Source organism: Corvus hawaiiensis, chromosome 14, assembly GCF_020740725.1.
Source record: "Corvus hawaiiensis isolate bCorHaw1 chromosome 14, bCorHaw1.pri.cur, whole genome shotgun sequence".
In the NCBI taxonomy this organism is placed as follows: domain Eukaryota; kingdom Metazoa; phylum Chordata; class Aves; order Passeriformes; family Corvidae; genus Corvus; species Corvus hawaiiensis.
In genome coordinates this window covers 20732748-20752491 of record NC_063226.1, presented here as the reverse complement: position 1 = coordinate 20752491, position 19744 = coordinate 20732748, and the positions used below count along the sequence as shown (strand labels likewise).

The following is a 19744-nucleotide window of genomic DNA, read 5'->3' as shown; positions in this document are numbered from 1 at the left end:
TTAACTCCTGATTTCTCAGGACAGATTTTAAGGAAACCCATGTTATGAAACTCAAGTGGCTCTCCTGAAAACAAACACCTCATCCTGCAGGAGGGTCATGCATGTTTCTGTGGTGTCAATCTGATGCAAGCAGGACTGTCCTCTCTTTACTCTGTCCTCCCTATCCTTTGGCTGTTTGCAGAACTCATCACAAATACACCTTTACAGTGTTATTCTTAGCCTATTCATTCCTCTCTCCACAGAGATATAGCAATGAAGCATCATGATTTGCAGGGTAGTTGGGTGCTTGATTGTGGAATTCTTATTTCTCTAACCAAGATTGCAAAGTACCCAGATGCTTTTTTGAAAACAGGAGAATGATGCTGCATTTTGATTACCTGATTCATTAGTGAAAAAAACAAACCTAGTAAGGTTTACAGAATTTATATACAGAAAAGAATAATTACATAATAATTATCAAATCAGGTTAATTATGTTTTTCAAGTTTCTACGTGTCTTTTTATAAGCATACTATACAAATTAACCCAGTACTATACAAAGGAACTTGAGTAATGCTACTCACATGAAACAGCAGTAAAGCTGAAAAGCTTCAGTCACCAAAAATGCACAAACTGGAGCCCTTCAGCATAAGTAGAAAAAAATTTTTTTGGTTTTACTTTATTTTTCCCTTTTTTGTCCCTCTATTCTTTATTTTAGGATGTCCCATCCAATCATCCACTTCTAGAACAACTCTGAGCTCAGATTCCTAACTCCACCTCAAGCACCAATATATTTCAGTTTTAGTTCTCCAGTGAGAGACCCGGTGTCATCCCTAAAGACAGATACAGAGATACTGGGCCAAAAGTCCCAAAGCAGCTTGACCACAGAAAATTACAGACTCTGTTCCACTGTGTAAATCTGTGCCTCAGTCTGAACAGTCACAGCACCAAGAGTTGCCTGACGCATTGAAAAAACAGTCCCAGGTGAAAAGATGATAGCAAGAAAATTCAGTGAATCTTAGTACTGATATTCAATACAGACACCTACAGCCATTTTGCAAGGAGATTGAATTTAGGCAGCAGCACAGATGAAAATAACACAATGATATGAGGATTAACTGATGATCCCCGCAGGTATCACATGGGAAATTGCCAGGCCATTAACTTTACTATGAAACCCAGGTCATGAATAAGCCTTACTGCAAGAATGAGAGAATAAGTGACATAACTGGTGATCATAACCAAGAGAAATAGATGTTTGACATCAGGAATGTTGCGAGCTCCCTACAGACTCAGAATAGGTTCTGTTATGTGACTCCTGCTGCTTCATATTCCATAAATGATCTGGAAACGCTGTGGGTAGGTGGCTGATGATACAAAGCCAGCGGGTGTTAAAACAGTAAATTTAACTCAAAGGCCATGGATAAAAAATAATGGATGAGGAAAAAGCCATTCTTGCCATATTTTAAATCCTCTATTACCAGTCATGAAAGAAATCTTGGAGAAGTGGATCATTCTCCAAAAAGACTAGCACATTATCAGCTCTCAGCATTTGGGGAAAACTATCCTGTTAAGAATTTTTAGAAGAATGAGAACAAAGCAGAAAATGGTATTATTCCTCTGAATAAACCCACAGTATGCCCATCTCTTCAATACTGAGCACAGTTCTAGAAATTGTGGAAATACAAAGCCACAGAAAGGGCAAGAAGTACAATGTACCAAAGCTGCACATGAGGTGTTAGAAGGCCTTAGCACAAGGAAAACTCAAGCAAGCCAGAGCCTTTCAACCTGGAAAACAAGGATAATAACAAATAAGTTCTAGACAAGCTGTTACAGCACAGTAAATGTAAACACCAATGATTATTTTAAAGTATTCTTAACAGAAATAACAGGGCACCAACTCAAACTTGCAGTCAGCAAGCAGGTTCAAAAGCAAACAAAAGGAAGTTCATTTTCACACAATGCCTAATGATGTTGTGGAACTCATTGCCACGGGATGTTATGGCAGCCAAAAATACAAGTGGGTTTTAAAAAAAATGATTAGACAATTTTATGGAAAAAGGTCCATCAAGGAGTATCAAAAACAATGATACAGCTGCAGCCTTCAGCTCAGGAAGGTCTCTAAACCAGAAACCACTGGAAACTGGGAGGGTTTACCAAAGGAAGTATCACTCTATACTCGTCCTGTTTTCCCTATACAAGTTATTAGCCATTATCAAGAGGCAGGATATGGGGCTAGACAGACCTTTGCTGTGACTCTTTTTTTGTATTTGACTAATACTCACTGAAGTAGATATAAACACACACACCCCGTCATGGTCACGGATAATTCCATAAGAGGCCGCTACAGTTAAAAGGCGCATAGTTAGAAGAGTAACATAATAAAGGACAGCATTTTTTATTTGAGGACCAGAACCAGTTCTTGTATTTCACTTGATGTGTTCTGATCTGTGTTTTCCATAGAGAAGTTAAGGTGTTAACCTCCTTTTTATTCCCTAATTACATCAAAAAAGACAAGCTCCAGTTGAGAAGTAGCTGCAAATGATAGCTGTTATCCACACAACGACTTGCACCTGAGTGGCTGAGAGCTCAGCTTAAGAAACTCTGGAGAGGCACTGGAGTAACTGCCTATCAAGTTTATTTTATGCTGCAGAGGTACTTCAAAACATAGACTGAAACTTCTGTCCGTGGTCTAGGGTAGAATTTGAAGTCAAGGTAGGTCTTCAACCAAAGAGAGGAACAGTTCTTCAAGACCTTGTTCCTTACAGACTCCAGTATCCTGAGCATGCTTCGCTATTTGAATGGCCTCCTCATCTTCTCCATCGGGGAAAACAGAGAGGGAAGTGACTAAAGATATGAGATACACTCCAGAGAGAAAAACTGTTCATCAATCAGTAGCCACATGGCAAGTTGCATTGGTGTGCAATATACTGAAGGGTAGAAATACACAGGTACATATTCTCTGGACAGTTGCCCAAATGCCAAAGGCCTAATGACTCAGCAATCCTGTAATTCTAGCACAAATCCCCAGAAAAAAAGTTACAAGTGGAGACATCAGTATTATGCACCACTTTGCCCCAATAAAGGAGCGCTCCCCATTCATCAGTCAGCATCCAGCACTTGGAAATGTATTAACATGAATAATTTGAGTCAGGATTCAAACCTGTGCTTAGCCATGCCAAGGAACCCGCGATTTTCAAATGGGACAGAACCATGGCAAAACAACCTACCTGAGGGTCAACAAATCTCCCATGTTCATTTGCACGTGTTTGTCCCCTAAAGACTTGTTCCCCTAAAGACTGCAGATCTCAGTTACAGCAATCCTCTCCAAATGGGAGTTCTCATGAGTCAGAGTCAAGCCAGAACAGTTCTGCTTTCTACTGCTAATCCATACTGGGATTATTAAAGCCAGCAGATCCATGTTTAACACCAAACTATCAATAAGTGGAAGAGGTGGGTACCTCCTCATTTGAAAGTCACATCATTTATTTAAGCACTTGATTCCAATACCCAGGTAGGCAAGTTTGGAGCTTTATCCTTAGATCCTTACCTTCATTCTGCCACCAATTCTAAACATGTCAAAAAACCATACTTGTAAACATAGTTCTATACCTTGATGGAAATTCTGTTGCCTTCCATTAGAAATCCTTCCACGAGGCAGAGCAGTGAGATTCCTCAGGTCAAGGACTCTGGTTTGTTACTTGCTTGTTAACGCAGTACCCAGCACAAACAGGGTCTAGGGCCTGGAAGTGGTACTGCAAAAGATGATAATAGTAGCTTAAGTAAAACCAATCAAAGATAAAACCCAATAAACCATCCTCTGCTCCCCTTAAGAAAATTTGTTTATTCACCCCCTCACAAAGGAGGTTGCCCTATTTATCTGCCCGGAGAGCTCAGACATTCCTCGCATGTGCAGCACAGATGGTCACCACACCACAAAAGGCAGAAAGGCTCACGGTGGACGTGTCTGGTTTCTGGATATACAGAAACCTGGTCAGAGCTGCTGCTCCAGCAGGGCTGCTATGCATCCAAAATCCCAAGCAAATACAGAAAGCCATCAGTATCCTTTGGACAACATCTCTTAGTGGGAAAGGAGACTGTCCAGGGAAAAGGAGTTGCACTGTGACCTTGGTTGTGAGTCTTAATTCATTAGTGTACATAGACTGTTTTGAGATCCCGAGGTGAGAAGTGCTAAGGAAGCAGAAGTATTATTTATTAAAGCTCAAGGCTCTGTTGTTTCTTTATCCTCAGATATTCTTCATGTCTGTTTTTGCATTCATGGCCATTGCTACTTCAAATCATTTCAGCTGTCTTGATCTTTTCTTTACCAAATGGAATAGCCCCAGGCAGAGGATATGCAGTATCTAGTAGCTCAGATCCTGGGTTTGCTCATTGCAGTTATTTATCTTATTCTTTTCTAATTAATTTACTGTTCTGATCCCAGCCTTGCTCTTCCTTTGATCCAGATATCAAATATGGCTGCTCTCCATGGACAGAAATCTCTCTGACAGTAAATGCCATTAATATTTTTACTACCTCATTAAATACACTTCTACGGCGTGTGGAAGGGGTCTGCAAGGTCTGTTTTAGCAAACTGGGTAAAAAAACCATTGCTAATTCTTCTGAAAACTGAAAGGCAGAGCAGTTTGGCAGTAACCATTTTAGTTCCCAAGGTGGGCAATGCAAACTGTAATCAAAGAATAAACTTGGGGAGCTGAATCAACTGAAACAAAGCAGAGCAGAAAGTTAATTTTGTAACACTCTATGTTCTGTGACACAAACTGTACATAAGTTTTTGTCCTCCTTTAAGAAATTACTGAGTGCAAAACTATGTTCTATGTAATACATGAAAAAAATCGCTAAACTTGTTCTGGTTTTGGAGGAGTCATTCTAGCTTTCAGAACTTAAAATACATCCCTTTTTTTTCCTTCAAAAATACAGGGTATAAATCTCTGCTTTTTCCTCAGCTTAGTAAAAACATAAATAAACCAGGAAATTAAAGACAAAAAAAAAAAAAAAAGAGAGAAAGCTACCTTTTCCACATCCTGTTGTGCCTAAATAGAACATGTTGTACCAGCATGTATGATTTCTCAATAAAATGTATCGCAGACACTTCAAAAGCTGACCATAATCAGGAGAGTTAAGTGAGGAATGTCAGCTTGGATGAGGGATTGTGCTGCTTTTGTTATACATTAGTTAAGCACGAAGGTTTGTGGGTTTTTACTTTATCTTGGATTTTACTGTAGTGTAATTGAACTCTGTTACCTTTGTCAGTTTCCTAAGTGTTCCACTAAGTGCTTGTGTGGATTTGGGTTTAAGGATATTGTAGACAGACCCAGAGGCAATTGAAGTCAGTGGCAGAGGCCTCTACAGAGTTTGGCTAGTCCTCCACTGCGGAAACTAGGTTTTCCTCTTGCTTCTTAATCCCCCTGGGATCAGCTCTCAGACATGTGCAGAAATAAGGATTCACAAACATGAATTTGCTATGGATCCACAGGCAAACTCACACTTACATCAGCAAAACCAGGTTTCACAGAAGAGTGTATTTGTTTGTAGTGGGATCATTCACATTACATTAATTTTATGCATTAAATTCACAGCCTTTACAGGATTAGATCCTTAACAGTAATTCCAGGTTTGGAGTGTCCTGTCAGCTGTGTCTGGCCCCTCCCCATCTTGGACCTCTGTCATTTTCACCAAAGCACAATTGATTTCCTTCAGTTACCTCATCCCACCTGAGTCTTCATATAGATACTACAGCAATAAAACCGTAATCTTTGCAGTGGGATGCTTGAACTCCTCAGACAGTGGTATCTCCATGTAACCACACATGATAAACAAATAGTCAACAAATGCACTTCAGTAGATTTTACTACCTCTGAAACAGCCTACATTTCTATAAAAAACATGAGTTTAAGCTTCATGTGTCAGGTTCTGCATCAACACCCCTTTTATAGCCACAGCTCTGACAGGAAAAACCACCCCAAACCCCCATTCAAAAACCAGACTCCTCACCCACTGCAGACACATGGGCGGGTATTTCACATCACGGTATCACAATTTCCTTCATGTCTTCACAAGGGAGCACTGCCTGAGTCCGGGGGAAAGGACCTGCAAGCAGGGACCATTTTAACCCTCCCTCTGGGGTGATGTGGAGAGCAGCACTTTACTGAGGGGAAGAGACCTGCTGAGGGGAGACCCACCATGGCGGGAACCCAACTGAGGGGGAGAGACTTTCTTCACCATGGCGGGAACACATTTAGGAGGAATCCACTTTGAGGGAGATGCTCTTTGAGGTGAGAGACCTGCTGAGGGGAGACCCATCATGGTGGGAACATCCTGACGGGGAGAAACTTTCTGATGGGAGAGACACACTGAGGGGAGACCCACCACAGTGGGAACCCTCTGAGGGAAAACCCACTGTGGGGGAGACACATTGCGGGGAGACTCACTTGCTGAGGAAGAGACCTGCTAAGGGGAGAGACACTCAAAGGGGACACCCACAATGGCAGGAACCCCCTGAGCCAGAATCCACTGTGAGGGAGACACACTCGGTGGGGAGAGATCCACCATGGGATCGACTTTCTGAGGGAAGAGACCTGCTAAGGGAATAGACCCACTGAGGGGGTACCCACCATGGCGGGAACCCACTGAGGGTTCATCCACTGGAGGGGAGAGACTTTCTCAGCTGACAGACCTGCTGAGTTCTCTTCCACCATGTGGTAGACTTGCTGAGGAGAGACCTACTTAGAGGAGAGAACTTCTGAGAGAAGACTTGCTGGGGGAAGAGACCCGCTAAGAGGAGAGACACACTGCAGAGAGACCTGCTGAAGTAAGAGACCAGGTAAAAGGACAAACCCACTGAGGGGAGAGACCCTCTGAGAGGATACCCGCTTGGAAAGAGACCCCACGGTGGGGATACCCCATGTGGGAGACCCGCTGAGGTGGACATGACCACCGATGCCTCAGCTCTGCAGGCTGATGTCACCCGGAGGAGCTGCTGCAGCAGAGCTGGCTGGTGGCTTGGGGGCAATTTTGGGCGCTTGCGGTTGTTTGTTTGTGGGGTCTCTGTCCCCTGGCGGGGCACGGCGGAGGGCGCGGGCGACACCCCGCTCCAGGAACACGACAGCCCAGTCCCAGTCCCAGTCCCAGTCCCAGTCCCGGGCCCACCTGGGCCCCCTCAGCACCCGCGATGGGGCCCAGCGCCCCGGGGCGGCGCGGCGCGAGCAGCAGCGCCGCCTGCCGGGCAGGGCGGGGACCCTCCCTGCCCTCGGTCCCTCCCGGGCCCGTCTGCGCCCGCTTCCCCCCGATTCCCCCGCTCCGCTCCGCTCCGCCCCGCCCGGCTCCGTCTGTCTGCAGCGCGGCCGCAGCTGCCGGCACAGATACGGTGTCGGCGGGCCGGGGAAAGCGCGGAAACACCTGTTTCCAACATGGGGAAGGTGGGGAGGGAGCCCGCGGCGGGGCCGGGCAGCGCCGCTCGCTCTCCCTCCCCTCCCGCCGGCTGTAACCCGGCCGTTCAGCCCGCGGGATCGCCTTTCAGAAAGATCGCATTCCGTTTTTACACGTTCGGCTGAAAAACGCGTCTCGACCCTCTCTCCTCATGTGTTGTTTTTTTCCAACGTGTCCGTTCCAGGGGGTGGTGGGTGGGGGGCACGCTCGTGGCTGAGGCGGTGGCGGCACCGATGGACCTGAGGGTTCCGACAGCCCCGGGGCCACCGAGCCACCCGGGGGCTCCTATCGAGCCGGCCCGTGCGGGGTCTGGGGTCGCGGCTGCGGGGCCGGGCAGGGCCGGGAGCGGGCCCGGGGCTGCCGGCGGTGCGGGAGCGGATGCGTGCGGGGGCTCCATGATTTCATCGTCAGCTGGCGGGGACCTGCCAAGAGCTGTTATGCCTCACTGCGATGTGTAGCTTTTTCCTGCCATTTTTTTCATAATAAAAGAGGGAGTGAAGCGGGCCCTTTTTTTTTTTTTTTTTTTTAAGGAAAAAAAAAGAAGCCAAATGGATCAGAGAAGGGGGTGGGGGGGGGGGGGGGGGGGTTGGAAAGCAATAGCCAAAGGGGATGCCAGTGAGGTGTGGCTTGCATTTAAATATCCAATATGTCAATGTAAGGGGAGTGTGTACGTATATAAAGTGCAGTTCGCATCCGACGGCGGGACACTGGATCCAGCGATGGGAGGCGCGGGCGGCGCGGGGCCGGGCCGGGGCCGGCAGCGCGGGGCCGGGCGGCCGCAGCCCGCGCTCTGAGCGGCCGCTCCGCTCCGCGCCCCCGGGGCCGCTCCGCTCCGCGCCCATGGCAGAGGTGGGCGGCTTCCTGGGCGCGCTGGACCCCGACCTGCACGGCTTTCCCCCCGCGCTGGGCGCCGGGCTGCCCCTCGCCGACTCCCCCGGCTTCCTCAACGAGCGCCTGGGGCAGATCGAGGGGCGGCTGCAGCGGGGCTCCCCCACCGACTTCGCTCACCTCAAGGGCATCCTGCGGCGGCGGCAGCTCTACTGCCGCACCGGCTTCCACCTGGAGATCTTCCCCAACGGCACGGTGCAGGGCACCCGGCAGGACCACAGCCGCTTCGGTAAGGGGCCGGGGGGGTGCCCGGCCGGGCCGGGAGCAGGTGCCCCGCGCGTACAACTAATTACCCCGCTAATATAAATCATCCCGGGACGGATATAATTGGCCTCCTAAATAAATGCGCTCACTCCCCAGCAATGCGGGAGTTTTTATTTCCAATTTCCTACTCTCCCGGCGCTCAGCGTTTCTGCAGGTGCACTAAAACGTGCCTTCGCAAGGGAGAAAAAAAGAAAAAATAAAAATTAAATAAAGAAAAAAAAAAGAGGACGGTGACCAGCTCTAGCTGTGCCTCTGAAGTTAGTGGTGAGGGAGGCAAAACAGAGACGTTCCTGGTTGGAATTTCTTGGAAATTCCTATGTTGGAAAAAGAAATTCCTCGCTTTTTTTTAGTTGTTTCTCTTTTTTTCTTTTACTCCTCCTTCTTTTTGGCCTCTGCAGATATTTGTGAGCTGCTTTCTTTTACATGCATGACTTTGATTAGAAGAGCTTCTCCCCAAAGCGGGCAGGGATCAGTTGGCTGGAGGGGTGTCAGGAGCTGGGTTTGGGAAGGTTGTTGGAAAGGAAAGGGGGAAGCTGAAGAGGGAAAAACACTTAGGGGACCTCAGAAAGAAGATGGAACAATAGGCAGAGCACCGTGGACTTTACCTTGCCGCCCAGGATACAGCTGGAAGACTGCAGTGCCTGTATCAGTGGCACACAAGAGCAGGGACCTCTAATGAGACTATATGTAATCTTCAAAAAATGCATCCCAAGCCGCAGGCGAAAGAGTCCAGTCAGTTTGAGCACAGCTAAGAGAAATTCCCGCTACTCCCGCATCTAGTGCAGGTGTCTGTATAAGCTATCAACAAGTCCCATGCCAGTGATCTCAGCTATGTTGTCAACAGGTTGCAAGACGTGCTCGCAAGACTTTTTATAGTTTTCAAGTGATTTAACTCCTCAGTGAAAGGAATTCTTTTTTTGCCTTTACTTGTTTGCAACCAGTCAGTTCTGATACTCTAGGAAGTGCTTCTGCTGCTATTGTTGGAGGTGTAAGGCAGGTTTTTGGAACAATTGGGGAAGCTTATCTCCGCACCGCGCTTTCCATAAACACCTGGTGTGTGCATCGCATGTCCCTGCCTAAATCAACAAGAAAGTCATAACCTGCGGGTCAGAGTCAGGTACTAATACGCTCGTGGGGCAAGCATTCTTTAATTACCTCCTGAAAACACCCATCTTTTAACGTTTCACACTGCAATACGCAATGGGTTTCCACATTCAAAGAGTTGAAAGCAAACCCATTGCATCTGGTTGGTTTTAGTTCAAGCTGCCACGTAGTGTTTCTAGTCTATCAGTTCTTTTTCTTTACCTTTGTACAACTAAACAGCCAGTTTCAAAGGGCAACATTTGTCTCAGGTCCATTTTTTATAAAGATTGAGTAAAACAAGTGTATTTTCAAACTTGGAAAAAACATGTTAAACATGCTAAAACTTTTCATGAATTTTGCACACTGAAGCCTAAGTCACAGAGTGCTTCCAATAAATCGAAACATTGGCATTCCCTAAGTGTTTTAGCAGTCCACATCCAGCTCCGTAAACTAGACCAGACTTCAGATATTATAGTTTTCTGCTTCAGGGTTTTCCCAGAGGCAGTGTAAAATAAATAGTTATTTGTTGTAATTGCAAGACAAAGCCCCAAAGGATTAGACTGGAATCCTTGCATTCAGATCAAGTTGGACTAAGCCTTGCTTCAGCAGAGACTCAAAGCAATAACGTATTGGCACACAGTATTCACCATCTGCGTTCAGTAGCCATGAATATTTAAATTCCAGTGTCCCTGGTATGGTTCATATTAGGATGTCATGTATCAATGCATTCCTAAATTTTGCATGCAACAGTCAGAAAGGAGTGACTTACAACAGGAATAGGCAGCCTGAGTGATGCTGGGGACTCCAAAACTGTGGTGAGGGATGCAGAGGTAGACAAGGGGTTCAGGGAAGCAGTTTAAAGCTGCCTTAAATCTTGGGGCATCTGGAGAAATACTTAGAAATCCAGGATCAAGGCCATGTGGCTGGAAGGTGCTCCCTGGTATCAGGAGCAGATAATTAAGATGCTCCATGGATGGCTGCAATGCCACAGCCGAGGCACGTGTCCAGCTGCAGGTGGGATGTAGGGTAAAACCAGACTTGGCATCCCCATCTCTTGATTTGGAAGGGATTCAGGAATAGACAGGCAGTATCTGCACCCTCCCATGTGCAGCCATCCCAAAAGCTACCAGATGTGCAAGACATCCACATCTTCCAGAGAGGAAAATAGCCAAAGCCCTGCTGATGCAGAACAGAGTCCCAAGGTCCCAGAAGTGAGGATTAAAGGGAGAGATTCTTTTGTACCACAGCATTTGGGAGTATGACTGTAGGACACAGGGGAGGCACTGGCATCATCCATCCACACTGCCTGAGCAATCACAGGAACTACTGCTTCTCATCTGTCAAGGATTGGAGCTTTCCTAAATCACACCTGTCTTCTGGAATGTGATATTTTATACTTGTAAAAACACAGATTCTTGCAAGAACAATGGAGCGCAGCTTATTTTTCCTAGAGGAGGTTTAACGCATAATGTGGCAAAGCCCTCTAGGTTTGTTGGAAGAAAGCTCATTCTCACACTACAGAAGTGCCCAAATTCACTCTCTGAACTGGCAGCTCTGGCAAAGTCACTCCCAAAAGAATAAAGTGTTTTCCAAAATATATCTCTCTCACTGCATCTGCTCAGAACCTTCCTCTACAAAGAAATAAAGGATGATGAAAATCTGGAGGGGGTCTGGACTGACATTAGCACCCCTATGACAATCCTTCTCAGAATGAAACTGAGAGAAATTTTCCAGGAAAATCCCTGCCAGGAGGAACTGCTCCTTTTCTGCCTCACGTCTCTTTTACAGCAGCATTAAACAAGTGAACCCAATGGTGCTACTCACTGCAGTGGAGGACAGAAAGAGGTCTTGAGGTTGCACTGCAGACGAATAAAGGCAGAAAATGAAGCTCTTCTCAGGTACAAACCTGCTCATGGATCTGTTACACAGACTCCTAGAGAAGCTGCTGAGACCTCCAGAGAAAGTTTTGCTGTAATTTTGACATTCAGACCATCGTGCACCTGTTGCTGAACAGTTGTTGAGGTTTTTAGCTGAAGCTTTAGATTTGTAGCCATTAATACAACATCTGATGTTTCTGTACCCCAGCTCCTGAATACAGTCATGTAAGAAGAGACAGGTGCAGGGAGCTGAATTGTTCTTTGAGGGATGGTTTAGAGTAAGGCGAGAGTGTGTGGGTCCAGCCATGGCAAAGCTCAGGAGATTATTCAGTTCTTTGGTGGTAAATTAATCCAGTCAGAGTCTTAATCAAATCTCCTCAAGTCTTATCTGGAAAGGCTCAAGGAACAAAGAGAATGAATAATCAAAGTGAGGAGAAAAAAAAAAGAGGCAAGTCCTGGGAGAAAGAAAAGAAGAAAGCAAAAGAAAAAAACAAAAGCATGTTCTACCACAAAAACACACCGCTACAATTGGAAAGAGAATTCTTGAGCTGGCCCCAGTGGCCACTCCCTGTGCTGCTGGAGATCAGATGTACGAAGCTGCAATTTTGTCTAGAATTGGAGTGAGCTAAGGACAGGATGGATATCCGCCCACATATTTTCAGCCTTCACTCTGTCTCCTGACTTTTGTGGGCTCAAGTTACATTCTTAATGCTCTTTCAACATAGTCATCTTCCATGCATGTCTCCAATTGCCACTCAGAGATCAAAAAAGGGGAATACTACAAGAGATGTTGTCAGAAGAGATTGTCATGGGCACACCTTGGAAGAAACTTCATTTGCAAAACCCATATCTACCCAACCTGCACCAGGTGAGGGATGTCTCACCTTCCCAATCAGAGAGGGAAGATGCTGATGCTGCTCCTGGCTTGGTTCTTACCAGGTCTTTGGAGACCTGGATTCACATGGCTCATACAGAGCATGCTTGTGGGCATACTCAAGAAAAGATCGGGGTTCCCCTGCCTTAGACATCCCTCAGTTTCTCATCAGAACCAGCAACATTTTCCTACTTCCCAGAAGTGACAGGAGACAAAAAAAGTGCTGATGCTGAGGACTGTGTCTATACCTATAGGAAGGTCCATCTACCATTCCCCAGGTACCTGATAAGTTTCACTTGAATGTTCCCTTGTCTCTAGTCTGGGGAAGACTCCCCCATTCCTGGGTGTATCTCTGTACTCCTGTTTTACTTTTTACACTCCCTGTAGTTGTCCATCTTCCTTCACTCCCTCCTTTTCAAAGAGTGACTGTGGTAATTTCTGGTCTCCGGATGGGAAAAAGCACTCAGCAGTTCAGTAACTCCCTCGTGTCAGAACTGGTGGGTAGTGAAGGGAGGAAACCACCCCTCATCCTGCACCTCTCTCCTCCCTGTTTGGGATTCTTTTCAGCTAAGAAACCACAACAACTACTGAGGAGAGCAGAGCCAGGGTCTGCGCCTGTCTGGCTTGGAAGGGCTGCCTTCCCTGCCTGTGCTGCCTGTTCCTGGTGTTTCTGCAGGCAGGATGTGTCCCCAGGCCAGGATGTGTAGCTGGGCATATTTCAGCCTGTAGAATGTCTGCTCTGGTCTATAAAGTGCATTTTGTGATGTTTGCTTCCCTGTTTGTCTCCAGGACTTGCCACTCCCAAATGCATATTTCATCTCCCCTAGCACCCGCTGGTTTCAGGGAGGGCTGGATTAGATGCACAAGCCCCAGAGTAGGCAGGGGAAAAGGAGGACAGAAGGTCTGATGGAAGGTAGGAATTCCTGCAGCCAGCTTAGCTGCCAGCACCTGATGATGAGTCTGCGCTGCACGAAGGGGGACAGGGGTGTCCCATCACCATCTGGTCTGTCCCATCTTTAGGCAGTGAAGCGGTGTCGTCTGAGAGTTGTCACATCCATGCTCCAGGCTGAGGGCTGACCCAGAGCTGTGGCTGCCACTGAAGTCAGCTGGCTCAGGTGGCCGCTTGTCACGCGGTGGTTTTAAACCAGGGCAATACTTTAAAGAGGAGCTCTGGGAGGTAACCTGATCAGAGCATCAACTGCCCAGGGCTGGATGTTTTGGGAGCTATATTAGGAGAGCTGGAGCCACGCTAAAGGTTAGAGCAACTTTCTTCTCCAGTCAATGGAGACATGCAGTCATCAGATGAGATGAGGAAAACCCTCTTCCTTCTGCCTCCCAGCTAAGTAATCCTGCACTGGACACTGGCAAAACTGCCCATGACCTCTAGATAGGTAGTGTGTGGAATCCATAATAACACAGTTCCACCACTGCCTTCAGGAAGTCTTCCTGGGAAGTTTGAAGGTCCTCACCACTTCAGGTGTTGGGTAGGGGCTGTTTGTTTTTAAGTGCTTCACCAAAGGTTCTGTTACAAGTCTTTCCCCCATTGAAACAGCTGCTGGCCATGGGGGTGCAGCAGCCAGACCCTGCTCTTTCTTTCCAGAGGAAATAAGGCTGCCCCTCATTTTCAAAGTGTCTGACACCATCATAGCAGGCTGCAGCCTGTGGGTAAAACAGTTGCTCCTGCAGGGCTGGGGCTGGCTGGGATAGATGCTGCTGGACTGGGAAGAGGCAGGCAGGAGGCTGGGACAGGCAGCAGGGCATAGGGGGCAGGAGAGGGTTCTGGCAGTACTGGTGGCAGGGGATGACAGAGAAAGGACTGGCAGTGCCATGGCTCCAAATGCTGCAGAGGAAATGCATTTCTATCTGTGTGCTTTGAAGCTGGATTTTATTCCTATGGATTGTATATACATTTCAGGTTGGCAAGTATCCCACTGGAGTGCCGGGATGAGGATGGTCCTCACAGACATCTCTTCTAGTGCTTTTCACTTCTTTTTACTGAACCCATGACTTTAAAACCTGTGGGACAATAATCTTATTGCAGAAGACAAAATGGCACTCCTTTTGGTGAAGAATAAAACCCAGCATGGTAACAGCCTTCTGACATTTCTAGTGGCCAGGCACAAGTTTCTACATCTGTCTTCTTGGTGATAATTACAAAAAAAATCCAAACCCAAACCAACAAAACCTTGCAAAGCTTTTCTCATTAGCAAAGGTAATCCCTCTTGGGCAACTCAAATTCACAATGCTGGGGAGAAGCCCAGACTGGAAACCAGAAGATTGCACACAGATGGGACTATAGAGTTAAGAACTGTATTGTTACTGGGAATGGCTGGTTTGTTTTTGTTGCTGGAGCCTGCTGGTGTTTTTTTCCTCTGGATGATTTGCAGTTCTTTCCTTTTTTAGGGATTTTGGAGTTTATTAGCCTGGCAGTGGGGCTGGTGAGCATCCGTGGGGTGGACTCCGGACTCTACCTCGGCATGAATGAGAGAGGCGAGCTCTATGGGTCGGTAAGTTCAGGCTGGGCTGATTCCAGCACTGCAGCCTGTGGCCTCAGCCATGTCACAAGCTGCTCTGTCACAGGTCCCCCACCTTCTTGGGGTGACACTGATCTCCATCCTACCCTTGATGCCACTGCTGTTACAGCATAAATGATATATAGGAATTGGGTTTGAGGGAGGATTCACTCCTGCTGGGAGAGCCCACAGTGGTGCCCAACCCCCAGACATCACACTGAGGTTTTGCCTTTCAGACATGGTGTGGCAGTGGCCAGGTAAAGGCAGGGGGACATTTAGCATAAAGCCAGGAACTGCTGATGTGTTTTCACAGCCTGAGTAACACAGCAGTTGTATTCTCCGTGTGGTCAGGTCTGCACCTATCTGCAGGTCTTATCTTTGTATTATGGCTCTTTAACCAACAAAAGCTGAAATTGTGGCCTGAGTGTTATTGTGAAATTCTCTGTGACTCCTTTTAGGAGTTCAGGGCTGCTGTTCATGATTTCCTAGAAGTGCCCTTTTCATGCTAAAATTTTCCTCTGTTTTGACAAAAAACCCCAAGTGTAAACTCATTAAGTGTTATGACTTGCAGTCAAAATGCCAGGTCTTAACAGCTGGGCAGAGGTGCTTCCTACAGGTTAATTTAACTCAATTCCTAATTATTTAGCTCAATTAAGGGTGGCTCATATAATAAAATGAAATGAAATAAAGCAGTTTTAAACCAAAGCAGAAGGCACTACTTCCTCTCGCCATCAGATAAGTCTCAGAGTACAAGTTAAAACTCATGTACTCTGCATACACAGAAGCTGTGAGAAAACCTTTGATTAGCAAACAGTAAACCATGAATTTGGCTCATTTTTCCTTGTCCCATTTCCACCTGAGACTGCCACAGACCCTTCCACCATTTAAGATGCAGTTGCTGATGTTTATCTGAGGTAGTTGCCCAGAGAAGCTGTGGCTGCCCCATCCCTGGAAGTGTCCAAGGTCAGGTTGGATGGGGCTTGGAGCAACCTGGGATAGTGGAAGGTGTCCCTGTCCATGGCAGGGGGTAGAACTGGATGACCTTTGGGGTCCCTTCCAACCCAAACCTCTCTGTGATTCTCTGATCATCAAATACTGCACGCACCAGTAACTGTTCTTTTCCCACCTCATTTCTGTAACAGCTTCTACCCTGCACAGCAGTTAAATGCAGAGACAGTGGTTAAATTGCAAATGTACAAAAAAGAAAAATCACCAGGATTCCATAAAACACAAAATCTCCTGAAGCACACTTCAGAAAGCAGGGCTGGAGCAGCATGTCTCCTGTCAAACCCTAAGGCTGCTCAGCAGCTCCTGCAATTGTAGTTTTCACTCGTGCCTGCTGGAGAATGTGAGCCCGTGTATTGCCCCCTTTGCCTTCAAACCCTGCAGCTCTGATTGTGAATCAAGTTTCATGATGGGTTAATTAAATTCTAGAGCCCGTGTTCATGTTACAACACAGAAACAAAAATAGGGTAGCATTTTACAACACTGAATCTGGAACCAGGATTGACCTGAAGTTAGTCGTGGGAGCTGTCCCTGCCCATGGCAGGGGGTTAGAATGAGGTGATCTTTAAGGTTGTTTCCAACCAAACCATTCTGGGATCTTGTGCACCAGGCAGGACGCTGCAGGGACACAGTCAAAAGGCTGCTCCAAACTGTGCTGGTGTCACGAGCCAGGTCCCCAAATTACCCTGGAGTTTTAAAATCTGGGACACGTGGGTTGTACAATGATGGCTTTTCTAACTCAAAAGCCACTACAGTATTCTTAATTAAAGGTCCATAAAACAGTGCCTGACAACAGCATTAACATTACAATGGTATTTTGGGAGATCACAGTACAGCAGTATTTTTAAATTTTCAGCAAGTTTATTATTTCCCTCTGTGCCAACTTTGCCTGATGCCTGTGTTGATGCAGCCAGAGCCAGCCATCCCCACAGCGACACGTGGAGTCCCCTCGGGACACAGAGCTTTTCCGCCTGTCCCTGTTGACCTCGTGCCAACATTTCTGTAAAGCTTCCCAACGATTTCAGAAATGCCACTAATACTTCAGGCAGCAGAAGTCATGGGCAGCACCTTGCCTGCTGCCTGGACTGGTGTCAGGTTCAGTGGGGACATCCCGGGGCTTGGAAAGGAATAAATCATTCCTTGCAGAGTCACCCCAGACTCTCCAAACATTTTCCACAAACACTGTACTCCAAACTGCCTACTGCAGCACAGGGGAATGGGGGCAAAGCAACAGCCAGAGTTCAGCCAGTCATCAGGTTCCAACATATTCCAAGTAGATGGCATCTGAGAGGAGGGGAAAAAACCCAGCCTGTATTTATTGACAGATCTGGGAAGAGAAGTGTGTGGTTCCCTGGGTCTCAGATGGCCAGGGCTGTGGCCTAGGACTTTTCGAGGGCTCACAACTCACCTCAGGCTTTATTTAATTAGCAGCAAAACATTGAAAACAGGTTCTGAGCACAGGTGAGCTCCTGGATTGTGTTACAAAACACATCTACTGTGGGCAGTAACATTTACTGAGCACTCCGTGTGCCGAGGAGGGGACACATTCCCTGCCCGGATAGTTTACAGTGGAGGGACACTGGGTGTAATATTAGAGCCCTCTACATTTGCAGACTGCCCTTCAGCTGAAAGGGCTCCCAGTCACCCTGGCAGTACCCTGATGGGATGGGATGGCTGGACCCTCTGCAACAGCACAGCAGTGCTGGCAAAGCCATCTGTGTCCTCATGGGGCAGGGGGACAGCCCTGCTGCCCACTGCAGCTGGGTACATCCCTGTAGCTGGCACATGGAGATGGGAGAGAGAGGGAAGGAGCACTGGACATGAACTAGAAGCCCATCAGCAAACAGCCACTGCCAACAGCCCCCAGCTGTAAGGGCTGGATGGACAGGCTGGCTGTGGCCATGGTGACACCAGTGCCATCTGTCCCCCCATGCCAGCATGGGATGCACCAGCCACACACCCTCATCACATCACCTGTCACCACCCTAAATCTTCCCTGGGGTCTGACATCCCACATCCCTCTGGGTCTTGTTACAGCCTCCCATCACAGCTCACTGGCACTCCAGCAGGTGGAACCCTGAGGAATGCTTTCATTCCCATCTCAGCGCATTCAGCTGTGTGCCCTGAACTTCCAAAGCAGTTCTTGCTCCTGTTTTCCTGTTTAGACCCCTCAGATGTGCTGCCTGCTGCTTCTCCCATCCAAAAGAGGCGATTTGGGCTGCGTGATACCTTGGAGGGCACTGCTGCAGGGGGACATGTCCCTGCCTGGCAGAACGGCCACCCAGTGAGTTCAGACTCACACCTGGACATGTTTGGAGCTTTGCCATGTGCCTGTCTAATTTATTCATGGGGCATCTTTGCAAAATCCACACCCACCTTCTCCTGCTTTTGTCTCCTTCTTCCTCCAACTCCAGAGCTCCTTGGGTCTTGACTTGTGCCCATTTCCAGCTCTCATCCAGGGGAAGCATCCCCAGCAGCACAGTCCCCGTCCTCAGGGGAGCCAGGAGAAGGCAGCTGCGAAAATGCTAGAAAAATAAAGTAAGGAAGGGTGACAATGTTTCCTATTTTACCTTTTTGACACGAGTGTCTCTTTGTTTCCCTGCTGCGCTGCCCACGGCAGAAGAAGCTCACCCGGGAGTGCGTTTTCCGCGAGCAGTTTGAGGAGAACTGGTACAACACGTACGCCTCGACCCTGTACAAGCACCCCGACTCGGAGCGCCAGTACTACGTGGCCCTCAACAAGGACGGCTCCCCCCGCGAGGGGTACAGGACTAAGAGACACCAGAAATTCACCCACTTCTTACCCCGGCCTGTGGACCCTGCCAAAATCCCTGCCATGTACAGAGACCTCTTCCACTACAGGTGATGGTTCCTGCAGTGTCAGTGTACATACTTGGGCTCCCAAGCTTTTTCCCAGAGCACTCTATTAATAGTCATTCCATCATTCCTGTAAGCGTAGATGACCTAGGGAAGCACTTACATTGAATTCAGACACTGCTGTTCCTCCTTGTTTCCAGTGTATATCAAACCTGGGTTATTTATGGGGCAGGGCGGGGGTAGGGGAAGGGAGGGAACCCTACATTTAATCTTCCATTTTCATTCACTTTCGTTACCTGGTTGCTACAAGAGAGGCTGAATATTCAATGTTATAGTTGCTTAAAGGAACAAGTAGGTGAGCAAACCTGATCATTGGGGAAAAGAAAGTCCCAAAACAACAAAAAAATGAAGAGAAGAAAAGATAACAAAGACCACAGAACTGCTGCAGATGCTGCTGCTGAGCTGGGTTAGCTCCCTGCTAAGGAAAAGCCTTTGAGTGGTGCCCTGCTTAAGCAGCCCAGGAGTTTGCTACATGGATGATGCTCCATGGACCAGTCCTGATGTGCGGGGCTCTTCCTGCTGTTGGGGTGGGAATGGGGCGAGGAACATTATTCAGATATAAGCATGGATACTGTGCATAAGGACAAAACTATTTATAAAATGTATATGATATTTATTTTATATATTTATTTATTTCAAAATAATTTTATTTTTAATGAGAGATGCTATGACCGGATTTTCATCAGGAAGAATAAGGTCCTACTGAACCAGGAAAAAAAATGAGTTTTAAGAGCTTATCGGCAATAAAATTGTCTTTATATTGTAGATTTCTTGCTAGCCCTTTTTTTTGGCACTCTTCAACAACTAACCCAGTATTTCCCCAGCAATATGAACATTAAATCCCACCTCTAAAAGGGCTTTGTACAATAAAGATCAATTACCTACGCCCCAAACTCCTGCAGAAGGATGACATCGAATTACAGGTCTGGGAAGCAC

The 19744-nt window shown here is 47.2% G+C and overlaps 1 protein-coding gene across 1 annotated transcript; it reads left to right on the top strand.

Moving 5' to 3' along the window:
- Window positions 1-8247: 8247 nt before the first annotated feature.
- Window positions 8248-19137, top strand: FGF16 (fibroblast growth factor 16). The gene is made up of 3 exons (XM_048318407.1): window positions 8248-8544; window positions 14817-14920; window positions 18552-19137. The coding sequence occupies exons 1-3, from the start codon at window positions 8268-8270 to the stop codon at window positions 18795-18797; spliced, it is 627 nt and encodes a 208-aa protein (XP_048174364.1). The 5' UTR covers window positions 8248-8267; the 3' UTR covers window positions 18798-19137.
- The last annotated feature ends 607 nt before the right edge of the window (window positions 19138-19744 follow it).

Coding starts and splice junctions, on each gene's coding strand:
- FGF16 (XM_048318407.1), top strand. CDS start 8,268: ATGGCAGAGGTGGGCGGCTTCCTGGGCGCGCTGGACCCCGACCTGCAC. Junction 8,545..14,816: donor GCAGGACCACAGCCGCTTCG/GTAAGGGGCCGG, acceptor TTCCTTTTTTAG/GGATTTTGGAGTTTATTAGC. Junction 14,921..18,551: donor GAGGCGAGCTCTATGGGTCG/GTAAGTTCAGGC, acceptor TGCCCACGGCAG/AAGAAGCTCACCCGGGAGTG.